The sequence below is a fragment of the Zea mays genome, chromosome 2, assembly GCF_902167145.1.
Source record: "Zea mays cultivar B73 chromosome 2, Zm-B73-REFERENCE-NAM-5.0, whole genome shotgun sequence".
NCBI lineage: Eukaryota > Viridiplantae > Streptophyta > Magnoliopsida > Poales > Poaceae > Zea > Zea mays.
Genome location: NC_050097.1, coordinates 213,797,564 through 213,813,058, shown reverse-complemented (window position 1 = coordinate 213,813,058; position 15,495 = coordinate 213,797,564). Strand labels below are relative to the sequence as shown.

Sequence of the window (15,495 nt, the reverse complement as noted above, 5' to 3'; positions counted from 1 at the left end):
CATATGAAATGTGAGCTAAAATATAAACACACACGAGAGAATACAAGGAGTTTTGGGTTCACAACACAAAGGTAGGCATATGAGATGTCATGGTTTCGGAAACTAGGGGAGGTAATAGATTTGTGTTCGGTGGGGGATGCAAGCGTGGACTCAATCCGAATGGTGGATCATGGGAATCCGAGCAAGGAACTAAGACACTAGGGTTATACTGGTTCAGGCTTTATATGACCACTCATTCTTATATGACTTCTATTTAGCTTGATTTGTCCCTTGACTAAATGCAATAACTTGCTTCTCCATTTGATCAAGCTTTCCTTAAGCCATGCGTCTTGAGTGTACATTGAATCTGTTGATGTCTAATTATCATTGTTTGATGTTGATCCTTTATGCATACTTCTATCATGAAAAATCCATGTATATGAGACATTTTCATATCAATCCGTCTCTTAATTGTTTTCAATCATGATAGATTTTTATACTTTTTTATCAACACTTAGCAAATTGATTAGTCCTTTAAGAGTGTTGTTATCCAAATCACCAAAACCCATAAAAGGGCTAGATGCACTTTCATCCATCCCCACTGGACATCGTTACTCTATCGGTTAAGCTAAACTAGGAGCAACACGACTCTAATACCAATTGAAAGGATCACAATGCCCAAGAGGGGGGGAGGGGGTGAATTGGGCTTCTCTAAAATTCTAGCGAAAGATTAAACCCTAAACAAGAGTCCAGCTTCACCCAATCTAATAGCTAGCATATAAAAGCTATGAAATGGTAAGCAACCCTAAGTCATTATGGCAAATACTAGCTAAGCAAATACACAATGTAAATTGCTCAAAGTAAATGTGGAAAGTAAAATAGGGACGAGAAAAGTCCATTTTTTCCTAGGAGTCGTCACTCTCCACTAGTCCTCGTTGGAGCACCCGTGCAAGGGTATCGCTCCCCATTGTCCTCGGAAGAACTAAGTGCTCACTATGAGATGATCCTTTGCCTCTCCGGCGCGGTGGATCTCTCACGACCGCGTATAATCACCGAGTCAAGTCACCAACAAATCCTCTGGGGTGATCACTGAGCTCCAATCGCCACTAACCCATCTAGGTGATGCCGATCACAAGAGTAATAAGCTATAGACTTTCACTTGACCAAGAGAAGCTTAATGCATGTAGTGTGTGCTCTATGTGGCTCTCATGGGCTCTAATGAGTTACTAACATGAGATTATGATTTTGCTAATCGCCTCACTAGGTTTTGTGGACTTGCAATGCTCTAGCAATGAATTCAAGTTAGTTGGGGCAGCAAGGCAATAAATACGACTAGTGGAGGGGATATAAATACCCAACCACCCCAAACTAGCCATTTCTGGCCTTTCTGCTTATGGGCGTACCGGACAGTTCGGTGCGCCACCAGTGCGCCAATGCTGCTCTCCCAACGGCTAGTCCTAACAGTTAGTCATTACACCGAGGAGCACCAGACAATGCATAGAGACTGTCCGATGCACACCGGACAGTCGGGTGTCTGTCAAAAATTCGGCTAGCGCCAAGTGCTTGCTCTTGGGCGCTCTCTAGCCAGCTGTCGAGGGGACCACCGTACTGTTCGGTGCACACTGGATAGTCTGGTACCCTTAGAGCAGCTGCACTTGTTTCTAATCTAGGGTTTTTCTAAACTGATTTTGATTCTAACTTGTGAGTGAGGTTATGAGTGACACATAGCACTAGTTTTGAGTGTGAACATGCACCGACACTACACTAGTTATCTCTTGGTCAAACTACTCATCCACAACTCCTCTTTATAGTATGGCTAAAATAAAATTAAAAGTTCTAACTCTATACCAAGTGTCCCACAACTCCTTCGACCCTTAGGATATGAAGACCTTCATCTTGACTCGTGTTTTTCAGTCGTCGCTTCAAGTTCTCATCTAAGGGATTGTTTTGACCGGTTGTAGCGTAACTTACTGCATTGTGATCTAACTTACTATTTTGCTGCATTGTGATCTAACTTACTATTTGCTCTGCAAAACACACGTCAAAAATAATCTTACGTTATCATTAATCAAAAAATCAACTAGGAGCCTAGCTTCAAGTTCTCATCTAAGGGATTGTTTTGACCGGTTGTAGCGTAACTTACTGCATTGTGATCTAACTTACTATTTTGCTGCATTGTGATCTAACTTACTATTTGCTCTGCAAAACACACGTCAAAAATAATCTTACGTTATCATTAATCAAAAAATCAACTAGGAGCCTAGATGCTTTCAGTAAGAGCTTGTTCGGTTACGCCAATCCAAAAGGGGATTAAATCACCTTCTAGTCATTTTTGACTAGAAGAGTATTTAATCTCCTTAAATCCACTTCTAGGCTTGTTCGGTTACGTCTGGATTAAAGGGATTAAATCACTCCCTAGTCAAAACCCTTTCGAAATCCTGAGATAACTGAACAAGGTCTATGGATTGGCATAAACGAACAACCCCTAAATGATTTTGCGCTAAATGATTTTCAGGCTGGGAGCCTAGGACTGCCCTTTATCACCCAAAACGATTGTAAGCGTTGCACAAATCATCAAGCCGTTGATTCAGAGAACATGGCATAACATCTAACGAGTATCCCCTTTTTACACTGGTTACAACATAGTACAAGTACACCATGCATCGCACTCGCACCACGAGCATTCCATCATTGACAGTCTACTCAGCAGTCCTTCCCCACCAAAAAAAATGTGAAGTTTCATATATATCGGCCATCAACCTGACGATGCATGTGTGGTAGCACTCCTCAAAATGCTAATAATAAGTTCAACTCCTCATTTGGGGGTGAAGGCCTGATCAAGAACATAAAAGATTCTCAAATCAGCAACCAAATCATGCAAAAAAAAATGTGGCGCATTCATATGCAATGCGGGTTGATTCAGTTGACCTGGAAGATGGTGGCGTGGCCAGGGTCGGCGAGGTGGGCGAAGAGGTTGTCGATGGGGCCGGTGCCGGTGTACTCGGCCTGGAACCAGGCGCCCATGACGGCGAGCATGGCGAGGCGTCCGTTCTTGATCTCCTTGGTGCGCAGCTCCTTGATCTTCTCCGGCGAGCCGCTGCCCCAGCCGAGCGGGTCAAACCAGAGGCCACCAGGGTACCTTTCATAAGCACACAGATGAATAATTGTTAGCCTTCGGCAAGGACTACCGTTGAACACCAAATTGAGCACGCGGACGGTCCGGCCCTGAGGCCGGACGGTCCGCGGTCCGGACGGTCCGCGCCTGTGGGCCGGACGGTCCGCGCGGGCGCAGAGCAGATTAGGGTTCCGAGTTTTGTGCTACGGTTGTTAGCTAAAATCGCGGGATAAGCTCGGAAATTAGTTTGTAAAGGGTCCAGCCCCCCCTCCTCTATAAATAGAGAGGTATACGGCCGATTTGTAATCAACAATCGAATCAATACAACTTCTATTCGCATTTATTTCTAGTACAATTAGGAGTAGTTCTAGTCTAGTTCTAGTTTAGCCTCTCGATCCCCAAATTCTCCGCCTCTCCTCGACTCTACGTCGATTAGAGGAGTCTAGGTCGGCCGGCCCGAGCCTAGACAACTCCTAGGATCTCTCCTCCCCGACGGGGTCCCTCCCGGGAGCGAGATCCAGGCGCCGCCGGCGATCTTCCGCCGCCCCTGCGCACGCGCGGACCGTCCGGCCCCAGGGCGCGGACCGTCCGGACGTCAGGCAGGAAAACCTAGCCCCTGCGCCAGGTCGCGGACCGTCCGGCCCCAGGCCGCGGACCGTCCGCGCCTGACCAGAGAGCACCACCGCCGGTTCTTCTTGAGTATTTGGCGCTCCGAAAAGGCGTCAACATACTTTTTGGCGACTCCGCTGGGGACAACACATATAGATCTATCAAATCGGCCCTAAATGGCCGGTTCAAAAGATAGCTCTGAGGTTTCCACCAGCAATATCATCACACCGACATGGGAAGCCTTGCCGGCTGAAGAACAGCTCCTGTTCGAGGAGCGCCAGGAGCAGCTGATCCAAGAAGCAAAGGCGAAGTTCCTGGCTGACTTCAAAGTGGACAGGAACAACAAAGTCGTTCGGCAACGGGTGACAGATCTGGCTTCGCTCCGACCTACTACAATTACCCCAAATGTAAGTAGCACCAACAAACTCCAATCTCTTAAAGCTTACATAGACGAACAGCGAGAACAGATGCAAAATATCATAGGGGTTATGCAAAACGATTGTAGGAGACTAGTACGTGCATTTGATAAATCTAGTATAGCAAATTTTCCTTCACACGAGGCTGAATTAGGAGATAATACACGTAATACATCGGTTAAAGGTTGTCACGACCAGTCACAACCCCCTTATGGGATGCCGATGGACACGTACCCTAAGCAAACGCAAATCGGCAGTAAACCAGGCGATCTACACATGTCCGGACCGTCTGCTCGCGAGCGCGGACCGTCCGGGCCCATTTTTAATGAGTTACCTAGACACGCACTCGAGCCACCACATAGGGCACCGAATTTAAACTATCCAGTCGGACGGTCCGCATACAACGACGGACGGTCCGCATATAATCACGGACGGTCCGGGTACGTATCCGGACAGTCCGCGCATGAGTCTTTTGAGGGGGATTATTACCTGAATCCTCGCCCGTCCCAACAACACTTCCCATCACATTATGCAATGCACCAGCCCATTAATTCAGGATCCAGAGCCCAGGAAAGCTTTCCGGCCCCACCTAGAAGGCCGGAAAGAAACGATCAAACATATGAGCCATATAGGGCAAATGGAAATGCACCACGTAGCTCAAACCAATGGGGGGAACGACAACATACTAACATGCAATCAACCCCACCTATGTTTGACCAGAGAGCCGGTGGTCTTGCACCGACTGCCATTGGTATAGTGAGGGAAGAAATAGCCGGGGCGTTCCGAAATAAGCTTGGAGTAAGCATGATCCCTGGGGGGCAATCATATCGGAAGCCTTATGACAGCCGATTTGATCACCACCCATACCCACAGGGAACCAGGATACCCGAGTTTGCAAAGTTTTCGGGTGACCAAGAAAAGAGCACGCGTGAGCACATAGGCCAGTTCCTAGCACAATTAGGAGAATTGGCCGACACCGAAGCATTCCGTGTGCGTTTATTTTCATTATCCTTAACAGGGACTGCATTCACATGGTATGCCACGCTCCCTCCTAATTCCATTTTGTCATGGGGAGACTTAGAGCAAAAATTTCATGAACATTTCTTCTCTGGTGATTATGAGCTAGATTTAGTAGACTTAGTGACCCTACGACAAGAAAAGGATGAATCGGTTAGTGATTATATCCGGAGATTCCAGGATACGAGAAACCGATGCTTTCAAATTCATTTAACAGATAAACAACTGGCGGGAATGGCCTTTGATGGATTGCACTATTATTTAAAAGAGAGATTAGAAGGCATCCAGTTCTTTACTCTAGCACAATTACATCAGAGAGCTTCGGCTTGTGAAAGCCGAAGCAAAGAACTAGTCAGAACGGTTCATCATAATGTCCCTATAGTAGAACACAATCAAAGTAGTTCGGACGATGAACCAAAGAAAGTTTACACTGCCGAAATAGTTTGGCCCGAGCAGGCCAAATCTTCGGCTTGCTCCTCCTTGCAGTCAGTTCAAAAGGAACGACAGGAGGAGGTTAAGTTTACATTTAATGTCGGCAAATGTGATAAGATATTCGATGAATTACTAAAAAATGGTAACATTAAAATTAATTATATCATTCCACCTGCCGACGAACTAAAGCGTCGCGCATACTGCAAGTGGCACAACTCATTTTCCCATGCCACTAATGATTGTAATGTGTTCCGACGACAAATTCAATCGGCCATTAATGAGGGACGATTGAAATTTCAGGAGGACACGGAGCCCTTCCCAATGAATGTGATCGACTTTAATGGCAAAAAGGTCCTAATTCGGCCCAACACAGCCGATAAGGCAAAGACAAAGAAGTCATCATCGGCAACGCACGGGAGGCCGATGGAAACAACAAAATTTCTTGCAGGAAAGTGATGGCCGAGAAGACTCCTGATGGAGGGGAGACACTGAAGGTAACCATCACAAACTCCAGCGCTGGGGGGCAAGCACAGACAAGGGGATATGCGCGAGAACCCATACTACGCATCGCGGACGGTCCGGTGTCTAGGCGCGGACGGTCCGTAACATCACCGGACGGTTCGAAGCGTTCCGACGGACGGTCCGGCAACGTCGAAGAGCCGCGGCGACCACGTACCTTCAAACCACGACGACCAGAAATAGGTACGTGGAAAACTAACACGTTCAAGGCAACTGGTCGGTTGGTAAAATCTAGCCCGACCTTTGATCAATTATTGTCTAAATATGTGAAAAAGAAGGCTGGCTCCAGCGACCGGCCACCAAAGGGACCTCGCTTACCCACCCAGGTGCGACGGCAGGTTAGGCCGATTGGACCACCACGCCAATCGGAAAGGACGGGAGGTCATAATGTTCAATTAAGACCTAACGTACCTGCATGGACACCTCCACCACCATATCTACCTATGCCATATTCATACACATACATACCTGCACCATACGTCCCAAATCAAATGTGGGGCATGCCACCATACCCATTTAGGATGCCACAGTACCCCGCTTGGGGGCACCCCAAACATCTGTATTCAATAGGTTGACACCTCCAGTACAAGATCGATTGAGAGCCCCTCAATCTGGTCCACAAGCACAGGCCCAGCAAGATTGCCGAACAATTCGGCCCCAAAGGCTGACTAATCCGGCAGGGGGACATACAGCTACAACCTCCAACAGTACGAAAAAGGGAGGCATCATTAAAATAGGAACGATAGATGTCGTCGTACAACAAAATAACGAAGGGCCGATGATTTTTGGTGAATCGGCCAACACAAACAAAAAAGAAAGTACGACTGTCAATAAAATAGCCGATCCAAAATACTCCATGCCCCGATGGTGCCCATCGGGATTGACACGATCGCAAAAGCGAAAATTACAGCGCCTTAGGACAAAGTAGAATCAGGAGAAGGAGGCGGAAAAAATATTCAATGACACGCATCCACAGTATCCGCCACCACAAAAGAGATGGAGACCAAAGGTCGTTGAGGAAAATCAAACGGCCATAAAGACAGAAAATAAAACAACAACTGTGCAGCTTTTTGCAGGTATGGCAGACAGTCCGGCTATAAAGACCGGACCAACCGTACAGGGCGCGGACCGTCCGACCCCTGAGGCCGAACCATCCGCACTACACCAAGACACCTCCAACGATGTACCGACACCCATGGAGGAAGATGACCTGCAAGGGGAAGACCTAGTCGACTATGAAGCTACGCCAGAACACTTGGAAAATTAGGAAAAGTTAGGTGACAGATTGGTCAGGATCAGTATGACGCTCGATGGTGTTGGGACTGACAGTTCGATCAAAGCTAAATGGGTCACGTCCGAGACCAAGACGACTGCGTACCATCCTAGTAAGTGGCAAGATGCCTAAGAAAACCGATGTGATAACATCGAGTTAGTTGCTTTTGGTTCGCTCAGCTCCACCAAAAGGCAGGGGGGCATATGTTGAACACCAAATTGAGCATGCGGACGGTCCGGCCCTGAGGCCGGACGGTCCGCGCCTGTGGGCCGGACGGTCCGCGCGGGCGCAGAGCAGATTAGGGTTCCGAGTTTTGTGCTACGGTTGTTAGCTAAAATCGCGGGATAAGCTCGGAAATTAGTTTGTAAAGGGTCCAGCCCCCCTCCTCTATAAATAGAGAGGTATACGGCCGATTTGTAATCAACAATCGAATCAATACAACTTCTATTCGCATTTATTTCTAGTACAATTAGGAGTAGTTCTAGTCTAGTTCTAGTTTAGCCTCTCGATCCCCAAATTCTCCGCCTCTCCTCGACTCTACGTCGATTAGAGGAGTCTAGGTCGGCCGGCCCGAGCCTAGACAACTCCTAGGATCTCTCCTCCCCAACGGGGTCCCTCCCGGGAGCGAGATCCAGGCGTCGCCGGCGATCTTCCGCCGCCCCTGCGCACGCGCGGACCGTCCGGCCCCAGGGCGCGGACCGTCCGGACGTCAGGCAGGAAAACCTAGCCCCTGCGCCAGGTCGCGGACCGTCCGGCCCCAGGCCGCGGACCGTCCGCGCCTGACCAGAGAGCACCGCCGCCGGTTCTTCTTGAGTATTTGGCGCTCCGAAAAGGCGTCAACAACTACTACTCTACTGCTACTGCTAGATGGATGGGTCATGCAAAAGGAATGAGCTGTACCCGACGTCGGTGCCGGTGAGCTTGTTGCTGGGGAAGATGGGGTCGGTGTTGACGCTTCCGGGCTTGATGATGTCAGCCCAGCGGCGGCCCTCGGCCCAGCCGATGAGGATGAGCTCGATGATGAAGAGGGTGGTGGTGTCGGTGAAGTACTGCTGCTCGCCGGCGGTGTACCAGAAGGGTGTGTTGAGGACGCCGATCTTGGTCAGAAACTCCGGGATGAAGATGCCCGCCGCGCCGAGCATCGCCCACCGGCAGTGCACCAGCTCCGCCTGCACGTTCCACCGCAGGCTCTCCGGGTCAGATCCTGCACACACAGAGTCGCCAGCACATCCGTGGACAGTCAGTTACCAATCGCCCAAAAGATTGTGTATGCATGTGCAGTGCACAAGAGAAGAGATCGATCGGTGATCAGAACTCACCGAGGCCCCAGGGATCAAAGCCGAAGTCGCCGGGAAGGCTGCATGCATGCATCAACGAGACAACAAGAGCACACTATGTCAGAGATTCAGAGGTGACGATCAACACGAAAGGAGAACCACCTGGCTAGCTTTAACGAGTGAACCGAAGACGACTCCAAGAATCAGCCACCAACCTGCCGTCGAGCCACGGCGGAGGGGTGCTGCCGGGGAACCAGATCGGCCTGTTGGGGTCCGCCGCGGCGCGCACGGCGAACGACGGCCGGGCCGCCTCGGCCTGTCTCAGCAGCGTCTTGCCGCCGAGGAAGGAGGACGACGCCCGCTGCCCATTCCTGGGGAGCGCCGTGACGGCGGTGGTGGAGGACGAGGAGGCGGAGACGAGTGCCATTGCGGGCGCAAGCTGTGGCGTGGGGGATCTGTGGTGCGCGGTGCACGGCAGTTTAAGGGATCTCGCCGGAGCGGGGCCGGCTTATCCGCGAGGGGATAGCGGGCGCAGCCGCCTCGTGCCACGCGGCGCGGAGAATCTGCTCGTTTGGCTCTGGCCACGGCTTTGAGCGCTGCCATGTAGGCATGCTTCTCGTATCTGCTATCGTGCCACGCGGATTTCTTCAGCCTAAAAGCATCTCTATGGGATATACTGTCTAATCTTCTATATCTTAAAAGTAGTGTTTCATAAAAAGAGCTACAGCAGATCTACTATATTTATCTCTTATATACCTGTAATTATAAAAGAGATCTTCTAGAAAACATCATCTCTCATAGGTAAAGAAGATATTCCCCTCTTTTCCATCATAGAAGAAATGTAAGTGACAAGTTTAAGTGATCTGTTGTAGTAGTACTCTCATATTCTAAATTATGTTTAAGGTATTGTCTTAAGATAATTTGTAGGAGATATAATGCAAGAAATCTGGTGAAGATGCTACAGGAAAAAATCAATAACAAATTGGCGACAACAACAAAGGATGTAGCTTGCCTGTTTCGAAACTATGTTTCTTAAAACCACAATTTATTATATTTTATGACATAAGTACGATATATCTTACACAGTTCAATTCAACATTTGTTTGGAGAAACAATATTTTAGTTGTATTGTAGGAGAGAAAAAGTCTGCAGCTGCGTTTACTACACCAAAATAGTTAACTTTTTAGAGCCTAAACTATAGGAAGTTAGCGAAACTCTCGGAAGTAAAGCTATCCCGTCGGAAGTTTGTCTCTCGGAAATTATAGTTATTTCTACATGTTTTATAACAAACCGTAGTAAGTTATGGTTATTTCCTAGAGCTAACAATAGGCTCTCGAAAGTTAGTAATTTCCAACGGTTTATTATAAAAGTTATATGAAGTTAAAAACCGTAGAAAGTTTATATTTTTGGTGTAGTGTGGTTGGCCCCGAAAATATCTTGGTATTGGTAAAACCATGATTTAAAATACAGAATTTTTAGATATGCTCTCAAACGCCTTTTAACCTAAAATACCATAGTATGCTTAAATACCACGATATTGTTTTGGGACTAAAAAATATTATGTTTCCAAACATACCATAAAAACCTATGCTAATAGTGAAACCTTGTTAAAACAATAAAGGGGTGAAATGGAAAACTTGTTTCAACTCTCAAATAAAGGCCAGTGAGGACTGGGGACGATGATACGTTTGTATGAAGCCAACGGTGATGCCTCACTGCCTAAAGCACAATAGCGAATAACGCATAGGGCTTGTTTGAAATTAAAGTATTTTTTATAGTTTTTAGGTAATACTAGAGTATTTTATGTCATAAAGGGCTTGTCCCCAAGTAAAGTATTTTTATAGTTTTTAGGTAATACCGGAGTATTTTATGTCATAAAGAGTTTGCTTGGAAGTAAAGTTTTTAGGTAATACCGGACTATGTTTTCAAAACCATGGTATTTTAGATAACATGATATTTTCGATTATTGGAAACTCCACTCCAAGATAAAGTTTTGATAGCATGGCTAGAGGTGATAATGAGTCGTAATCCAAATGTTTCTTCATGATTTGTTTGAGCCCTTAATTAATTTTAGTTTAAAAAATAAATAGAAATAGAACCCGATATAAATACAATCTGATCCTTAAATTTTATAGTGTAAAATTTAGAGTCCATTACTGCCCCTGAGCATGGCTAGCTTTTGTCTAAGGGTGTGTTTGGTTTGACTTTTGCTCCCTAAAAGCCAAAAGCCAAAACCAAAGGGCTAGATCGAGGAAGCAATTTTTTTAAAAGCTGACTTTCTCGTAGTGTAAAACTCAAAGCACCCCTGGACCTGCTTTTAGTGACTTTTGGATGGAACCGTGAAAACATATATCGAAGAACTTTTAACGACATTTAGTGGTTTCCAGCAAACGATTTTTAGCTTTTTAACAGCCCACATCCCACAACAGTTTTTTACACAGCTCACAGCCCACAACAGCTTTTTTCACAGCCACAACCCAACCAAACAAACCCTAAATATCATGATACAAGTTGTATCTAAACAATGTTTTTTTAAAACCATTGTATTTTTGGAGCTAGCCAAAATTATGGTATTATCATTAGTTCATGACAATTGCAAAATATATAGTATTGCAAAACCATGGTTTGAGAACCATTGTTGCTACACAGAACCTAAGGTCACTAGCTTTTCTATTGCCACTTTTATTTTAAATCATCTATACTACAAGATAGTGTTTTCATCTATATAGACATATAGTCGATCTAGTGACATTAGGCTAAAAAGCGCAAGATAAGAAAAAGATTATCTATAGTATAAGAAAGTGTTTTGTTCATCTATATAGTCAATCTAGTGACGTTAGGCTAAAAGCGCAAGGTAAGAAAAAATATTTATCTATAGTATAAGATATTGTTTTGTTCATCTATATAGTAAATCTAGTGTCATTGGGCTAAAAAGCTCAATATAAGAAAAATATTTCATTTTACCTATAATTTTAGTTAAAAATCAGATTTGCCTCCCATATTAGAAAACAAAAAAGGCCCATGATTAATTTGGCTGAGGTCGATCTAGTGACATGACGTTATGTTAGCAGCAAGAGAGGTAAAATAGCTTTCATGACAACATTGTAGTTTTTTTCTTCAAAAAATCCTTTTCATTTTCTCTAGAAAACCAATGTAATTAAAAATTCTAAATAACTGAATTGTAAAATTTCTAAAATAAAATTGTTTAGCTAGAAAAAATTAAAATAAGTTTAGACATAAAAATAAAAAACATGTCATGCTAGTGGACTATTTTGACATTTAGAATGTTCGTTTGACTTTAATTCGTATCGACTTCTACTATTTTTACAGAGTTGTTTTTATAGATTACAGCTGCAGTCTGAAACGAACATCTCATTATTTGAACCTTAACTACTCTCCTTTTTGGTGTTTATTTTTGTGTTATATTTTCTGTGTTGTGGAAACAATGCGTAAGAGTTCAAGTGACTGACTACGACACACAAGAATATGAACACTAGTGTCGGTCAATATCTCTACTACTTATTAAGTAAGTAATAGTAGTCTGCCTCTGACGTGTTCTGCCTCTGACGCGTTCTGTCAACGCCTGTTCTGCCTCCGTTAGTCCCGCGCAACAAAATAAACAGTACATGCACAGGTTTATGTGTCACGTTCTATTCATCTCTCTCAGTAAGCAACATAGAATCCACAACTGCCCTTATAAACCATGTTCCTTCACTCTCAATGTCCGATATGGCACTAATAAAATAGATGGCATGCGCATGTGGCATCTTTTCGTGCGGCCCAATGAATTTTGTGGATCTGAGGCCCATCCATCGTCCAGCCCACTGTCCAGCGTGCGCGCGACCTAATCTCCAGCCACGGCCGCAGGCGGCTCCAGCCACACGCGCTTCCTCCACTGCGCTCAACTCCGGCGGCCTCCCCTCCCTCCCCTCCACCCCATCATCGGATTCCACCTCCTCCCCCACCGCACCGTCGGACTCCTCCTTCCCAATGGCGGACTCCAGCGCACTGCCGTCCTCCAACTCCTTCCCATCGACTGCCTTCACCCAACCGGTCAGCGGACTCATGCGCGGCACAACCGTCCCCAATCCCACGGCACAACCGGTCAGCGGACCCGAGGTGCTGTGCCCCGACGAGGACCTCGTCTGGATCCATGACTACCACCTCCTCGCGCTCCCGACCTTCCTCCGCAAGCGCTTCCCGTGAGCCAAGGTCGGATTCTTCCTCCACTCACCTTTCCCCTCGTCAAAGATCTTCCGCACCATCCCTGTGCGGGATGACCTCGTCCGCGCCCTCCTCAACGCCGACCTCGTCGGCTTCCACACCTTCGACTACACACGACACTTCTTGACATCTACACGGTGTTGGAGAAGGTCGCCTGGTTGCCGAGTGCTGCGTCGTCAGCGCCGTCTGCGACAGGCTCAACCGGATCCCCTACATCTACACGGTGTGCCGGCAGGAGAGCACCGCGCTTGGAAACGACTCGCCAAAGCAGACCGTCATCGTGCTCTCGGAGTTCGTCGGTTGCTCCCCGTCCCTGAGCAGCGCAATCTGCGTCAACCCGTGGAGCGTGGAGTCCATGGTGGAGGCCATGAACGCCGTGTTGCGGGTGCCGGAGGCCGAGCAGCGGCTGCGGCACGAGAAGCACTACAGATTCTGATGAAGTGCTTTCAGGTTATCATGCTCCACTGACAGGCTGACAACATCAAGTTATGGTTCTTCAGATTCTGGTTTTCTTCAAACAAGGTTTGCACCTCTTTCTTAGCCTTCAAGGACATCCCTTTTTGGCCAAAAAAAAGATAACGACCTGCAACACCATGCAGCCTGATGATTTCAGGGAATGTAATTCACATTGTTTATTGAATTAGAGTGAACACTTTTTAAGCGTTTTCTAAGTAACAACCAACTCAAAAGAAAACAATGGAGCTATTGTCAATGCTTATCCCAAACCACAGTCTAGTTTTTCTCTGACAGTTTAGAATTTACACTAACAAGAGATATTATGAAATATATTTTCTTGTATAGAAAAATAAATCTAATGTTGTTCTCTTCCTCCGTGCAGTTAACTAGGGATGAAAACGGTTTCGGAATTTTTCGGAATTCCGGAAACCGATTTCGAAATTTTTCGATCGGATTCACCGGTAACGGTATTTTTCGAAAACGGAATCGGTTTTCGGAATTTTCTATCGGAATCGGTATCGGAATCGGTGTGGTGTTTTACCGACCGTTTCCATCGGTTATCGGTTTTTGTCGGAAATTACCGGATTTGTGTCTCGGAAATTTCCGGAATTGTGTCTCGGAATTTTTTCGGAATTTTTTTCGGAATTTTTCAGCATGTGATTTTTTCGCATCGCCTGTACATTTCTGGATAAGGATTGCTTATTTTTGTATTTTTGACGCTTTAAGATTTTTTGGGGGTTAGATGGTGTTGGAAGGCAATTGAGATTAACGATTTGGTCTCTCGAACGAATCCATCATTTTCTATGTACATGTTATGTATTAGTAATATATAATGATAGAGAGCCGACAGTCTGTTTTTTCACACACTAGATTTTAGGGTTTTCCTATGAGGCTATGAAAAAACCCTTTATGTGAGGAAAAAATATTTCATGAGTAAGCATGCCATGTCAACTAAATCGAGTGGATATTGTGAATTGTGAACTTTGAGTCTGTGAACTTGTGATCTTTATGAACTTGTTATATTGTGAACTTGTGATCTTTGTAAACTTTTTATATTATAAATTTGTGATCCTTGTGAACTTGTTATATTGTGAACTTGTTATATCATGAATTGTGAACTTGTAGTATTTGTGATCTTTTGTCAATTTTGTTTTATTGTGAAGTTTGATACGTTTACCGATCGTATTTTAGATTTCGACCGTTACCGGTGTATTTTCCGCACCGAACTTTCGTTTCCGATGTTTCCGAAATACCGATATCATTTCCGTTTCCGGAGTTATCGTTTCCGATTTTGTTTCCGATAAAAAATATGAAAACGGTAATGGTTTTAGTGTTTACCGACCGTTTTCATCCCTACAGTTAACTGCTACCCTGGCCACAATTTTCTGTTACTTTGCAGTTTATTTCCATTCAACATGAGACATGTTGTTTTTTACTCTTCATACAACATTTCGAGTTGCCATGATTTCAATGCAACTGTCTTGTGCTTTAAGCCTCACATAGCCATAAGTCCTTTTTTCATGCTTTTGAGTTGTGAGTATTGACCAGAACTAAATGCCTCCTCTGTCATTGCACTTTGGGCACATGGATAAGCTGGAGCTTAAAGCCGTGAAATACGGTTCTACAAGCTATGCTGCTCTGGAAAAGAAAGCAGAGTTGTATGAAAAGTTATCCAGAGGCAAGCTACCTGATGAAGAAGACAAGGAGAAATACTATGTGGATTTCTTCCAAAAAGGTTTTGATCGTGTCTATGAGCCTCAGATACCAGAGTGTAGCCACAGAGCCATTGATGGTGCGGAACCAGGAAACGATCATGAAGATTCTATGCCTAATGCCAAACCGTTGGGCTTTGGCCGAGCAGGCACTACAATCGACAGATGAACACAAGCGCTTTGTGAGGTACTGTTTTCTATGTGGAGTATCTGCACTGACACTCTTATGAAGTTATATTGCATGAAGCACTTTTTACCTTAATTATTCTATAGATATAGAAATCGGAGTAATTTAGCTTTCTCATCGACAGATGAAGAATGAAACAAAAATGGTACTATATTCATAGCATCTGAGCATTTAGTGCATAGGCAGACAACACGATGAATATGAATTGAGCTTTCAATATAAGATATTGAAATTTTAGGTGCTGGGTTATTGTATACCAGTAGGCACATGAAACAGAGC

At 45.4% G+C, this 15,495-nt stretch overlaps 1 protein-coding gene across 1 annotated transcript; it reads right to left on the bottom strand.

Moving 5' to 3' along the window:
• Positions 1-2,543: 2,543 nt before the first annotated feature.
• LOC100191715 (chlorophyll a-b binding protein) lies at positions 2,544-9,245 on the bottom strand. Its single transcript, NM_001137144.2, has 5 exons — positions 8,853-9,245; positions 8,680-8,717; positions 8,261-8,564; positions 2,908-3,118; positions 2,544-2,812 (listed from the first exon to the last, which is right to left on the bottom strand). Exons 1-5 carry the CDS (start codon positions 9,062-9,064, stop codon positions 2,795-2,797), a joined length of 783 nt encoding a protein of 260 aa, NP_001130616.1. The 5' UTR covers positions 9,065-9,245; the 3' UTR covers positions 2,544-2,794.
• Between the last annotated feature and the right edge of the window lie 6,250 nt (positions 9,246-15,495).

Excerpts from the sequence above, each read along its gene's own strand:
- LOC100191715 (NM_001137144.2), bottom strand. The coding sequence starts at position 9,064 with ATGGCACTCGTCTCCGCCTCCTCGTCCTCCACCACCGCCGTCACGGCG. Across the intron at positions 8,565-8,679 it reads CTTTGATCCCTGGGGCCTCG|GATCTGACCCGGAGAGCCTG; the intron begins GTGAGTTCTGAT and ends CTGTGTGTGCAG. Across the intron at positions 3,119-8,260 it reads CTCACCGGCACCGACGTCGG|GTACCCTGGTGGCCTCTGGT; the intron begins GTACAGCTCATT and ends TGCTTATGAAAG.